At 46.1% G+C, this 13526-nt stretch overlaps 1 protein-coding gene across 1 annotated transcript; it reads right to left on the reverse strand.

Annotated features, from left to right (window-relative positions):
- Nucleotides 1–7054: 7054 nt before the first annotated feature.
- On the reverse strand, nt 7055–11960 carry LOC120695143 (L-type lectin-domain containing receptor kinase SIT2-like). Its single transcript, XM_039978452.1, has 3 exons — nt 11257–11960; nt 10204–11225; nt 7055–7096 (listed from the first exon to the last, which is right to left on the reverse strand). The coding sequence occupies exons 1-3, from the start codon at nt 11813–11815 to the stop codon at nt 7055–7057; spliced, it is 1623 nt and encodes a 540-aa protein (XP_039834386.1). The 5' UTR covers nt 11816–11960.
- Between the last annotated feature and the right edge of the window lie 1566 nt (nt 11961–13526).

The following is a 13526-nucleotide window of genomic DNA, read 5'->3' on the forward strand; positions in this document are numbered from 1 at the left end:
TTCTAGGGCGTTTCGCAAAGAGATAGCTAGTCCATAGCTATTCTCTCATATCCTAGGTTTGAGGGCTTGTGGTGATTTTCGGGATATAGGCTGACGTATCGATTTCGAAAGAAATTTTGATCGGCTCCCATTCACCCCCCTCTGGTCGCCAGTTTCGGTCCCTCAATTGGTATCAGAGCTTGGTTGAGGATTTCAGTACCTTAACCGGTTCGAAAACCACTTGGCGACCATGGCGAGTCTTGGTAAGATCCCAGTATTTTCCGGCGAGGACTATGTGTAGCGCATCTAGGCCGATAGATGCTAATGGTAAGTTTCGGTGATTCATGACAACCGTATGCGACTAACGTGTGTTTTAAACGAAAACTCAATGACTGGATTAGTCTCATAATGAAATATGAAAGAAGACCCCTCAATTCGAAACAATCATGCGAACCAAGGACTTCATTTGAAAGCTTAAGGACCTTTCTAGTCTCAAGTGTCACAAGGAGTTGAAGGACACTTGATTTAGCTAGGTTTTATAGTTTCTAGTTCTTAATCGTACTATTAAGAGGGTTTCATGAGTTAGTAGCTTGATCAAAATTCAGTTGGCCTTAGAAATCTTGCACACTCACTCAAAAACAGCAAAATATGGTCAATAGAAGTTAACACAACTCTTGGAAGAAGAAACAATCAAAGTCACATTTGAATCCAAGTCAATTCAGCTGAAAACAAAGAAAAACAGCAGCACCGGTTGAAACGGTGCCCTTGCGTCGGAGCATCCGATGCATGGCGGAAGGACCGATGCCCTGTCGGTCTATCTTCTTTGGAAGCAGACAGGAATCAAGTCAAAAACTCTATAGCACCGGTTGAACCGATGGTCCCAAGAAAAGCACCGGTGCATTAGACGTACTTTGTTCCAGAGAGCATGTTTTGGTGGACTTCAATTTCTCTTCAACACTGGTTGAACCGACGCTTTTGTAAGGATCGATGGACTAAGAGGGGGGTGAATTGGGCCTCTTTCAATTTCTAAAACAAAGTAAAGCCTAGCAAGGTAGAGCTAAGTTATGATCTCTAAGTCAAGCACATGAGTAAATTGCATGAAAGAAAATGCTTGAATAAAGAGAGTGGACAAGAGACGACCGGATTTTTTCCCGTGGTATCGATGTGTTGGCACACACCCCTAATCCACGTTGTGACACTCACAAAGAGTATTGTCACCTCCCAAGTCACCGAGACGAGGGCGCTCACTAAGAGTCTCCGTTCACCATCCCGGCGTGGTGGAGATCAAGCCACGTACAGTCTTCTTCTCCGGGCTCCCACAATCCTTGGCAAGCTCCGCGAGAAACACCTCGATCACCAAGATCGCCTAGGTGATGCCAATCACCAAGAGCAACAAGCTAAGGCCTTCACTTGAGCAAGAACCGATCACCAAGAACGGATGCACACTAGCTTCTCTCTACTCTAGTCCTTAATCTTGCTTCTTGATTGATTGAATGCACAAGTATGTGAATGATGAAGCTCAAGGTGGCTCTTGACTATGGTATGAGTGTTTGGATGTTGCCTGGTGTCAAGAGTGGGCGAAATGACCCATTGGAGGGGTATATATATGCAGCTCACACAAATAGAGCCGTTGGAGAAAAGCTGCCAGAAAACTGGGTAGCGCCGGTTAATCCGACGTCCCTCCAATTGTCATCGTCGGTTTAACCGGTGAATGTAAACTGCCTCTTCTGAAAACTAGCCGTTACAACTGGGGCAGATTAACCGACGTAGCATCGGTTTAACCGGTGAGTGTAGTTGTCCACTGAACCACTGAAAAACCAAGTCTCTGGACAACTGCACCGACGTTAACTCAAACCTATCGTCGGTTTAACCGGTGAGTACAACTTTTGAATTCCTCTGAAAAACCATCTCACTGGTCAATTGCACCGACGTCTTGATTCAAACAGCGTCGGTTAATCCGGTGAATAGAACTTGAATTGCCCTGGAAAAATCAACTCTGGACTAATGCACCGACATTAAATTCAGATACGTCGGTTTAACCGGTGTATTGAATTTTTCCAGACTCTGCTGACTTCGTTTAACCGACGTATAGAAAATTGAGAGCGTCGGTTAAACCGGTGTATAGACTTTTTCTGATTTTGTCTTTTCTGATTTGAGTCTTGAATGAAATCCAAATATTCTTGAGATATAGTATGAGAACCACTTATTTGAACTTCTAGAAACCTGAGTGACCATAGTGTGCATCCATTTTCAAATGACCATATCCATGCTCAAGTTACTAAGCCTTAACCCCTCTTAATAGTGCGATCACTACAAAACTATAAAACCTATACTAACCTAAGTGTCCTTCTCAACCTTGTGACACTTAGGACTAGAAAGATCCTTAGCCTTGACATATATAAGTTGAAAACCGAGATCGCCTTTTAGAATAACCGAAATTGAGGGGCCTCTTTTGACATATGACCAAATGAGCGATAATGATCTATTAAGCTGCACAAACTCATTAGTCACAATAATGGTTGTCATTAATCACCGAAACATACCTTGAGGGCCTAGATGCTTACAGCTTTAGAATCAAAGCACCGGTGCATTGGATGTACTTTGTTCTTGAACGCTTGGTTGAGTTGATTAGTGAACCTCTTCAGCACTGGTTGAACCGATGCCCCTACGGAGCATGCACCGGTGCAATGACGCAAGCGTGGATACTGTGTTAGAACTCCAACGGCTACTAATTGGACACAGAGAGACCGGTTGAACCAATGCCTATACTTTCTATCCCGTCGGTTCTTCCGGTGGTCACGGTTTTTCTGCAGAAAACTTCCAACGGCTATGTGACCTCCTCCACTCTATATAAGGGTACCCCCTGGCTCATTTCAGTTTCCTTTGACACCTTTTAAACCTGAGGCCACCCTTGAGAAGAAGAGAAAGAGCTTTGAGCAAAAGAGAGAAGATCTAGTGCTTTGTTTGTGCTTCAACCTTGAAGAATTCATCCTTTGCAAGTGTAGCAAGTGTGCTTGAGCTAGGGCCAACTGAGTGTAGGTCAAGTGAAGGCTTAGGAGCTTGTTACTCTTGGTGATTGGCAGCACCTAGACGATCTTGGTGATTGAAGGTGTTTCTTTCGGAGCTTGCCAAGGATTGTTGGAGCCCGAAGAAGTTTGTACGTGGCTTGAGCTCCACCACGCCGGGATGGTGAACGGAGACTCTTAGTGAGCGCCCAAGTCTCGGTGACATTGGAGGTGACAAGACTCTTAGTGAGTGTCACAACGTGGATTAGGGGTGTGTGCCAACACATCGACACCACGGGAAAAAATCCGGTTGTCTCTTGCCCACTCTTTCATTTCAAGCATTTACTTTCATGCAATTTTTCATGAGCTTGACCTTAGAGATCATAACTTAGCTCTACCTTGCTTAGTGTCTTTTCTTTAGTAGCTTGTGTAGTTTGCTTAGTTAGCCGGTTGGTGAATTGAGCCGTACTAGCATTGCATAGGTTAAGGTTGTTTTAATTGCTTTAGAAATTTGAAAAAGGCCCAATTCACACCCCCTCTTGGTCCATCGATCCTTACACTATGCTTATTGGAAGGTTCGCATGCATGCCTTCTTGCAAATCATGTGAGCCGAGGTCTGGGATATCACAAAGAACCAGGCGTACGAGGTGCTTGCCGTTCAGACCACTCCTCTTCAGGTGTCCGAGCACGAGGCGAACGCCAAGACTGTCAATGCCTTGTTTGCTGGCGTTTCTCGTGTGGAGTTCTCACGCGTCCAGGGTTTTCAGGAAGCCCACAAAGTCTGGACGTGCCTTGAGAACTACCACGAGGGCACACCTCAGGTGAAGGCTAGACTGTTCGAGACTCACCGGCGTGAATATGAGAACTTCACACAGGGGCCGGGTGAGAGCATTGGTGACATGTTCAGTCGGTTTCAATCGATTGTGAACAAAGTCAGTGCGAACAGATCTGCTGATGCCCTTGACTACACAGAGCACGAGAAGGCCCTCAATTTGCTCTACGCACTTGACCGCTCTGTGTGGGATCTCAAGGTGAACACGATCATCGAGTCTGTAGGCTATGAGACTCTGACTGTGAATGAGCTTTTCAGCAAGCTCAAGGCCACAGAGGTGGATAACCAGACACGAGCCAAGCTCAATGGTGCCCCTCCTTCCAAGAGCATCGCTCTTGTGACTTGCCCAGGTGGATCGAGCTCTAACGCTAACTCTGCTCTTGGCTTTTCTCTTGCCTCTTTGCCATCTGTTACAGATGAGCAGTTAGAGACGCTGGGCGACAACGACTTGTGCCTCCTCATCAACAAGTTCCAGCGTGTCTACCACAACAGGCAGAGGAAGAAGAACCTCGGGTGCTACCACTGCGGCGATCTGAACCACTTCATCGCCGACTACTCCAAGAAGTCCGGCGGTGGCCAGAACAACAACTTCAACTACTACCGTCACCGCGACCGCGACGAGGGAGGCCCCAACAAGGAGCGTCGGCGCCACAAGCACCGCAGTCGTGACCGGGACAAGGGAGGACAAGGGTTTTCAAAAACAAGCAGGGTGAGGATGGGTTGGTTGTTCGAAACAAGGCTCGTCTTGTTGCCCAGGGGTTTTGCCAAAAAGAAGGGATTGATTTTGAGGAAACTTTTGCCCCAGTTGCACGTTTGGAAGCGATTCGGATTTTTCTTGCATTTGCTGCTTCTAAGGGTTTTAAAGTTTTCCAAATGGACGTTAAATCTGCCTTCTTAAATTGTTTTATCGAAGAAGAGGTTTATGTGAAATAACCCCTGGTTTCAAAAATCCCAAGTTTCCAAACCGTGTTTATAAACTTCAGAAAGCACTTTATGATTTGAAACAGACACCTAGAGCTTGGTATGATGGACTGAAAATATTTTTGGTGGCTCAGGGTTTTAAAATGGGATGTGTGGATAAAACTTTGTTCCTCATGAGGTCTGGCACTGATTTTCTATTAGTTCAGATATATATGACTGATATTATCTTTGGTGGCTCTTCTCACACTCTTGTCTCCAAGTTTTCTGAGCAGATGTCCAGGGAGTTCGAGATGAGTATGATGGGTGAGCTACAGTTCTTTCTTGGGCTGCAGATCAAGCAAACTCCTCAGGGCACGTTCGTCCATTAAGCCAAGTACACCAGGGACTTGCTGCGGAAGTTTGACATGAGTGACTTGTCTCCTCAGCTGACTCCGATTAGCACATCGACGGCGCTTGATGAGGACTTGGACGGTGAGGCGGTGGACTAGAAGGAGTACAGGAGCATGATCAGCTCCCTCCTGTACCTGACGGCGACGCGGCCGGACATTCAGTTCAGCGTCGGCCTTTGTGCGCGGTACCAGGCTTCTCCGCGCACCTCCCACAGGCAAGTGGTGAAACGCATCTTCAGGTATATGAAATTCACCCGAGTTTGGTCTTTGGTACTCTGCGGATTCTTCTTTGGTTTTGGTGGGCTTTTCTGATGCCGATTTCGGTGGGTGTCGGTTGGATCGCAAGTCGACATCCGGCACTTGTCAATTTCTCGGTACATCTTTGGTGTCTTGGTCCTCTCGCAAGCAGGCTAGCGTAGCGCTTTCTTCCACAGAAGCTGAGTATGTTGCCGCTGCTAGCTGTTGCACCCAGATACTTTGGATGAAACAAACCTTGCAGGATTATGGACTGAGTTTTGATAGGGTTCCCATCTTTGTAGACAACATGTCCGCCATTAGCATTGCAAAGAACCCTATCCTACTGTTGGTGCTCCTTAAGTACCCATTTTATCCCTTGTTTATCCTTGATAATGGCATGAATTTAATATCAAAATCACTAACCGTCCTAACCCCGGCCTAATTATTGGTCATTTTCACATTTGCACATATATTTTGGAGGAACTTCGTTTTTGTAGGTTTTTGGCCTATTTTGGAGCATGAAATGACGAGGCCCGTGATCGAGCGCTAACACGGAGAAAGACGAAGGCCAAAGCCCAAAGGAAGGACCAAAGCCCATGTTGATTCGAAGCCCATTCATGCACATCCATCCTCCAAGAGAGCCCAAAGGACCAAGCCCACGAAGATGAGATCAAGATACTTCGGGATTAAGCAAAGCAAATGAAGATTTAAGGAAGGATTCCCTATCCTATCCTTTCCTCGAAGATATCTCCAAGATAATGACGTCCAAAGGGGTGCAATCGTGAAGGACATAAACTCTAGAAGATGTGAGGAGTCTACATGCGAAAGATGAGACCGAGGCGGGCCCGAAAGAGGGTAGGTTGGCCGGCCTAGGCCCATGAAACCGGCCGGCCTAGCCCTTTTCTGAGGCGGTTCGGCCTCCCCTTCGACCGGTAGCTTCCTCGGCTTATAAATAGCTCGCACCTTATTCAACTCGGGGAATCAATCCACCCAGAACTCGACGAAAACCTAGGGCCAAGGCCGGAGGGAGATGACGGCCGCCGCAAGTCTTCGAAGGTACCTAGGAGATGGCTTAGGCCACCCCTAGCCGCCATGGCCTTCCTGCGAGGTTGTACCCTGGTGTGGTGACAGCATGGCGGAGGGGAAAATTCTAGCGAAGACATGATGTGGAATAGGATCGATGGCGAGTACCATGGGAGTCGTTGCGCGGCCACCAAGAGGAGGAGCTTCGAGTAAGAGCACTTGGTGGGCGTTTGGGGTAAAGCTTTGGGAAACCTTAGGCGTCGACACGCACCTCGCACCGGTGACCTTGGGAAAGTAGGCCGCTTGCGAGCCGCCTTTCTGAGAGATGATTTCGTGTACCTTTAGTTGAGATGCAATCTATGTTTTGATCACCTTTTTGACTAGAACTGTACCTAGAGACGATAGGCCCTATCTCCTTGGTTGTGTTATCGCATATACGGTTGTGGGTGCGATGAACACTTATGCTTCATTCATATCTATCAAGTGTTCAGTTTATATGCAATCTTCACTTCATGTTTAGGATAGGTTCGATAGATTAGATGGTAAACTCTAGTCAGTTCGCTTCCGATCCACGGATTGATAAATCTTGGGGGAGTACTCTAAGAAAAAAGCTACCACGATCCATGCGCTTGCGGTACGTAAATTGGGGCTCTAAGGAGTGTCAACACCTACACTCCATAACCAAATACATCGATATCCGGTTCCACTACCTGCGAGATAACCATGAGAGAGGCCACATAGACTTGAACCATGTCCCTTCAGAGAGGCAAACTGCAGATATCCTCACCAAACCACTTGAGCAGGACACCTTTGCTCGCTTGCGAGGGGAGCTTGGGGTTTGTTACCCCTTTTGATCGCTGACTTCTCTTTGGTTAGCTTTTTGTAGGTCTTTGTTTTTGTTTCTCCTCGCCTTCTAGCTTCTGATAGATGCATTTGCATTGTACATGTTTGCATTTTGCATTGCTTCACTACACTGGCATTCTTGTATATACTGTTATGATCCTCTAGTGCTTGCTAGTGTAGTTTCTTAGACTTGATCATGTATAGCTTGCTCTTTAGTATATGTCATATCATCTGAGTTAAGCTATTTTGATTTGAAAATCTGAAAACATGATCACCCTGTCTGGCTACTAGCATGTTAGGTTGTATTGATACGCTTTGCTATCTTATTCATGCTAGTGTGGTTTTTAATCTTTGACATGAGCTAAAATTGTTAAATATATGTCTGAAATGGATTGAAAAGATCCAGGTGGAATTGCTTGTCGCACTGATCGAGCTTTCGGGACGGCTCACATAGCACTAGTGAGAACCCGGGCAAGGCTGTGCATGACTGAAGTGAGTGCCTTAAGCTTCTGACTGCCTTTGGCATAGGCTTGGCCTCGCTGCTAAGTAAAGCATGACAAGCTTTCAACCCCTGGCAGAAACACTTGCTTGATATATACTGTTAAATTTTCATTCAAATGCAAGTGTTGAGTTGCAGAATTGATTCATGATCAAATATGTTGGCTGTTTTGGATCACCATGTATGAGTTTGGCTAGCACTGCTTTCTTTCTCCTATTTGCTGTTGCTAGATCATGGGTGATGCTTTTATTTTTGCTGAACAGAACTTGTTAGCTCTAGACTTGATTGATATACCCTGTTGAGCTAGATTCAGTTCCTGTTTATGAAGCACACATGCCTGTCACTAGATGATCATATCTTTGTATGCCTGAATGTTTCACTTACACCCTCTGCACGACATTCATTGCATAGCATGATTTCAGGGGGAGGTTTAGGCATATTTTAGGCTTCATGTGTGCATGTGCCAACAAGGGGGAGAAGTTTTTAGGAGAGAAGTGATCGAACAAGGGGGAGAGTTGTTGGATTTTTGAAAAACTTGTTGCGCACTGGGCTTTGAGAGTGCATCATTTTGTGAGAGTTGCACGTATGAGGGGGAAATGCATTTTAGGGGGAGTTTCTACTTTGTTTTGACTCCTGATCTTTCCTCGCTTTCTTTCCGCTTCTTGCATGACTGCGTCGAGCTTTACCTCTGTCTTTGAGGAGTCGTGTTTTGGCTTTTGATCGATTGCGTCGAGCCGTTGCCCTTGTCTTAGGGAATCGATCTTTGCTTGAGTAAGTGACTGTTCTTGCCTTTCTGAGCTTTTTGTCACTTGCTTGAGTTCTTCACTTTCTTCATGCTACTTTTTATTTTTCACTTCTCTGGTTACAGGTGGTGTGTTGACAATGCACTCATCAAGGGGGAGATTGAGGAATGAGCAGTACTCACTCCTGGCTGTGATGAGTGAATTGTCAACCGTGCGGTGTGATCGTGTTCTTAGTCTTTGGTTGCAGGTACACGGGCGTCGAGTGTCGACGGTGAGCTGCCGTGGAGGTGCTGCGGCCGATGGACCGTGCGGTCGACGGCGGTGAAGGGCAGCCGGGACCGGAGCTCGGGCTGGGCGGCAGCTGTGGCGTCCACTCCTGGATCGAGGGTGCAAGCACCAGTGGATGGCGGGTTTCTTGGTTTGCGCCACAAAACCAAGCTGGCGGACGGCGGTTGAAGACGCCAAGTCGTGGAGGCACGGGCGTCGGTCTCGGGACTGGCGGAGGAACGGGTGTCGACGGCGTCTAGGGCCTCGCTGTGGGCGAGGAGGTGACGGGCGTCGGGCGGCGTCTAGGGCCGTCAGAAGGCCGAGGCGGGAACGGCGTCCAGGGCCACGGCGTGGAGGCAGGAATCTCCCCTCGCGTGGAGTTTTGGCGATTTTCTCAAAACCGGCCACCTACCCGGGTTTCGCGGACCCTCTAAAATCGCGGACCGGATCTTCATCGACGTGGCGGCATCGCGGAGAAGGCTTCGAGTCGAAGAAAGAAACTCCGCCGTCGGATGAGATCGTGTACAGGCTATATAAGTCCCCCCTCACCTGTTCGTGGGGTTGAGTCTCTTGAGTCCTTTTCTGTTTTTTCCTTCCCCTTCCTCCTAATCCGGTTAGGGCCAAGGTCTCCAACGCAAAAGAGGATTAGGTTATAGCTAATCTCTCTAATCAAGAGGGTGGATGATGGTGTGGTAGGCTCTAGCTTTGTATAGGTGAATTCCTCTGAGATTAATGAATGAAATCATGTTGAGTTCATCTTTGTGTGCTGATTTTTCGTCCCCCCCCCTTCCTCTTTTGTGTTTTGGACTTGATTTCTCCTCTTTTGGTGTGTTTCGTGTTTGGAGGAGTCAATCCCTTTGATTTGTGGTTTGCTGGACTCGTTGTGACGATTCTAATTCATCTAGCCTAGTGCCAAACACCCTGGAATCGCGAGTTCTCACGAATTGGAGTTTTTCACGTTCTTGAGAAAACCCCAATGCTCTTTGATCTTCCCTCGAATTCTCAAGATCCTTTAATCTTTTGGGAGAGATCTCTTGGGGATATGTTCACGGGACAATTGTGAAGGTATCCTCCAAGTTTCGTTGGATTTGGACTTCGTTTGCTCGAGATTCAACATTTGAAGCCTTGTTCACGAGCTGTCTGGGAGCAACCGGTCTGACCGGTGTCGATAACCGGTCTGACCGGTCCGACCGGTCTGACCAGGGTGCTGCACCGGTCTGACCGGTCTGACCAGGGTGCTGCACCGGTCTGACCGGTCCGAGGCTGTGAGTTCTGCAGATTCTCTCGTAATTGCCTCTCTTGCTTCCGCTTAGCTTCCTAGGGCGTTTCGCAAAGAGATAGCTAGTCCATACCTATTCTCTCATATCCTAGGTTTGAGGGCTTGTGGTGATTTTCGGGATATAAGCCGACGGATCGATTTCGAAAGAAATTTTGATCGGCTCCCATTCACCCCCCCTCTGGTCACCAGTTTCGGTCCCTCAGCTAGGTACCCTATTGTTCCAACGACGTGTGTTGTTTGTGGATCAGTGTCATGGTCATATAACCTAGCAAGGCCAAAGTCACCAAGTCGTCCATTCATGTCACTATCTAGGAGGACATTACTTGGTTTGATATCCCGATGGATGACGACTTTTTCCCACTCTTCGTGGAGGTAGAGCAAACAAGATGCAATGCCTTTGATGATATGCCATCTATTAGCCCAACTAAGAATTGGCTTCCCTTCTTTACCATACAAGTACTTGTCAACACTTCCATTCGGCATGTACTCGTACACCAAAAATAATTCGCCTCTTCTTCGGCAATAGCCCAGCACACGCACCAAATTGCGATGTTGGATATGTCCTATGCTAACAACCTCTGCAATGAATTCCTTCATGCCCTGCTTAGAATCATGAGACACTCTTTTCACTGCTACCTCCAATTTAGACACTGGAAGTATCCCCTTGTAAATCCTCCCGAATCCTCCAATACCTAGCAAGTTCTTGTCCTTGAATCCTTCTGTTGCATAGAACAAATCCTTATAGGAGAATCGGTGTGGTCCAAACTCAACCTCCCAATCTTCCCTCAGCTCAGCATACTTCAAATTCCTTCGAATGAGTAGGAAAACAGCAGTGCCAACAGTGAGGACAAATGCAGCTGTTGCTATTGGTAGAACAATGTCCAATACCTTAGATCGAGGCCTTGGTCCCATTCGTGGTAACTTAGGTAGCCTAGCAATATCAATGACAGGAGCAGGACCATTCATGCTGAAGCTCCAGCCAAGCACATAATGCCGTGAATTGATTGTGCCAGTTGCAGAGGAGAAGCCGATGTATGCAACATCTGTAACAACACCTGTGAGGTTGTAGGTGGTTGTGAATAGTGGCTTTATAGGCCTGGCAACCTTCAAAGGAGCCATGGTAACTGTGATGCCGGAAACCTTGTCATCATAGTCTATCCACACTTGCATAGCCTCACGGCTAATCAGGCTCAAGTTGCGGAATTTACCATCCTCATCGGAATAGTAGCCAGCATTTACCATCCTCATCGGAATAGTAGCCAGCATAGTAGGACTCCAATGATTTGAGACCACTGACGTTGGCACCTGCATGGTTGGCGTTGAGATCATTGAACTCCTTGTTTTGTATGGTATCAAGCTCAACAACAAAGAAGTGGTTGCTGACATTGCCGTTGTTCTGTATGTCTGTGAGGCCTAGGAACTGACCGGGCAATGCAGCTGATGAGAAATTTCTGCTTGGTGCCACAACAAACGCCATGCCATGGGCACTTAGATCAGTGTACACAGACAAGATGGCAAACACAAAGGAGGTGGAGAAAGATTGCACTGTTCCATTGGGAGACCTCACGAACCGCAGTGGAGTTGGGTAGAAGGCATGGCCTTTTTGCTGGTCCGTTCCATTGGTGAGCTCAAGTAGGCCATTTGATGTGATCGTGGTAGCTCCATCCACAACAAGATCATTTTCGGAGAAGCCAGAGTAGAAGAATTGATGGTCATCACCACTAGTGAAGGCTGCTAGGTAAAGGCTGAGGAAGAGGAGCTGTAGAAGCATGGACACAGGCTTTATTTTGGACGGCATGGTATTGTGTGGAGATGGGAACAATGGTGTTAGGGTTTAGCATTGAGGCAAGGTTGGCTTCCTGCTTTGCAATATATCATTGGTGCTAGATCAACATCAAGTCCGTGGTCTTCATCTGACTTCTCACCTTCATGACTTGTTTTTTCCACAATGATTGAATTGGTGTGTCCTCAGGTTCTTAAGAAGTACGCTACTATTGCCATCAAGAGGATTGCAAATAATTTTTAATAAAACAAATATTCAGGAGCAGAAGTTTTAAGATGTAATTCTAGTAAACAGAAATATACAGATAATCGAACCCATAAGAGCAGTTTGACTTATCACAGTCCCTGTAATTATTTTTTCATTTTTATTTTTATTACTACAAGTTTGGTTACTTGACATTTTGGAATCTAGAATGCAAAAGAACAAATATATCAGTGAGTAAAACACTTTTGCTTCAGTGCGGTGGATGTCCCCACAAACACTTCTGTTTTCTTCTAATATTTAGATTTGATCTTTTTGCATAGATATAAAGGAGCCGAATGAAGTGTACACGGAATGCGAATCGGATTGGCCAAACGTATGAAACAAGGACAAATAAAATTTTGTGAAGTCCTTAAAAATGATACCTTTTCCCTAACATCTCCTTTTGTTTGTAACCGCCTATGTGCTTCCAACCTAGGAAAAATAGGAAATTTTATTTCCCTAATCATGCTTTAGTGATCTTGTTTATTTCAAGGTATTGTGATGTCAAGGCAAAGAAAAGCTACCATTTTCTTACCGATCAATCTGGATGCACTACTGCATGCAGAGGTAGGCAAAGTCATCAATTCTACACACAACATGTCATGCCATTTGACCATTGAAGTTGGAAATTATTAAGGTAGAAAAGTAAAAGATTCTAATTTTAACTCTTCTATAGTTCTTGCATCATACCAAGACCCTCCATGCGTGTCGCAAATTGATTGTGAGATAGGGAGACCTTCATGAAATCATTATCTAGTTGTGTGGAAGAGAGAAAAAATTTGTGGTCCTGGACGACTTTTGACTTGTTCCTAATACACTGAAAAAGAGAAATAAAAAAAATTATAGCTCCACAGCATGCTAGTCAAGCTCGCCAACTGCAACATCGAGCTTGAATTGTGGCATGGCCTAAGGTCTGCTAGTTGCGAAGGGGGTGCTAGTTCCTATAAACGAGGACTAAGGAAGGGGGACCCGTTGTCCCCAATGCTATTTATTTTAGTAATGGATGTGTTGTGCTATATGAGATGAGAAGTTGCTACAATGCTATTTCTCATATCCTTGCCTAGTTAGGGAGGAACTACACTTATGGGGGACCCGTTGTCCCCAATGCTATTTCTTTCATTAGGGAGGAACTACACTTATGGGGTTTTGCAGGAGCTCGAGGAGTTACTCATATCCTCGCCTAGTTACCAGCTAGTAAGGATAGTTGATCCTGGTCTTAGGTCTAGGAAAATTGCTTCAGCTAATAGAGTGCTAGTGTGTATGTGAGGGGGTTTGTTCCTGTTCCCCCTGAATAAACAAATCAAAACCTGTAGAGTGTTCTCACCCAACTTCATCTTAATATATTGATTTCCTACGTGTTCGAGAAAAAAAAGAATTAGAGAAGATCACTTCAAATTGAAGTACCGCAGTCAAGGACATTGTCGCGAGAAATAATGTGGTTACAGTACGAGCACTTGTAAACAGCCTGACCATTCAAGGTTTC

Source organism: Panicum virgatum, chromosome 2K (assembly GCF_016808335.1).
Source record: "Panicum virgatum strain AP13 chromosome 2K, P.virgatum_v5, whole genome shotgun sequence".
In the NCBI taxonomy this organism is placed as follows: Eukaryota; Viridiplantae; Streptophyta; class Magnoliopsida; order Poales; family Poaceae; genus Panicum; species Panicum virgatum.

Excerpts from the sequence above, each read along its gene's own strand:
- LOC120695143 (XM_039978452.1), bottom strand. The coding sequence starts at position 11,815 with ATGCCGTCCAAAATAAAGCCTGTGTCCATGCTTCTACAGCTCCTCTTC. Across the intron at positions 11,226-11,256 it reads CTACTATTCCGATGAGGATG|GTAAATTCCGCAACTTGAGC; the intron begins GTAAATGCTGGC and ends CCGATGAGGATG. Across the intron at positions 7,097-10,203 it reads TAGCTGAGGGACCGAAACTG|GTAGTGGAACCGGATATCGA; the intron begins GTGACCAGAGGG and ends GTTATCTCGCAG.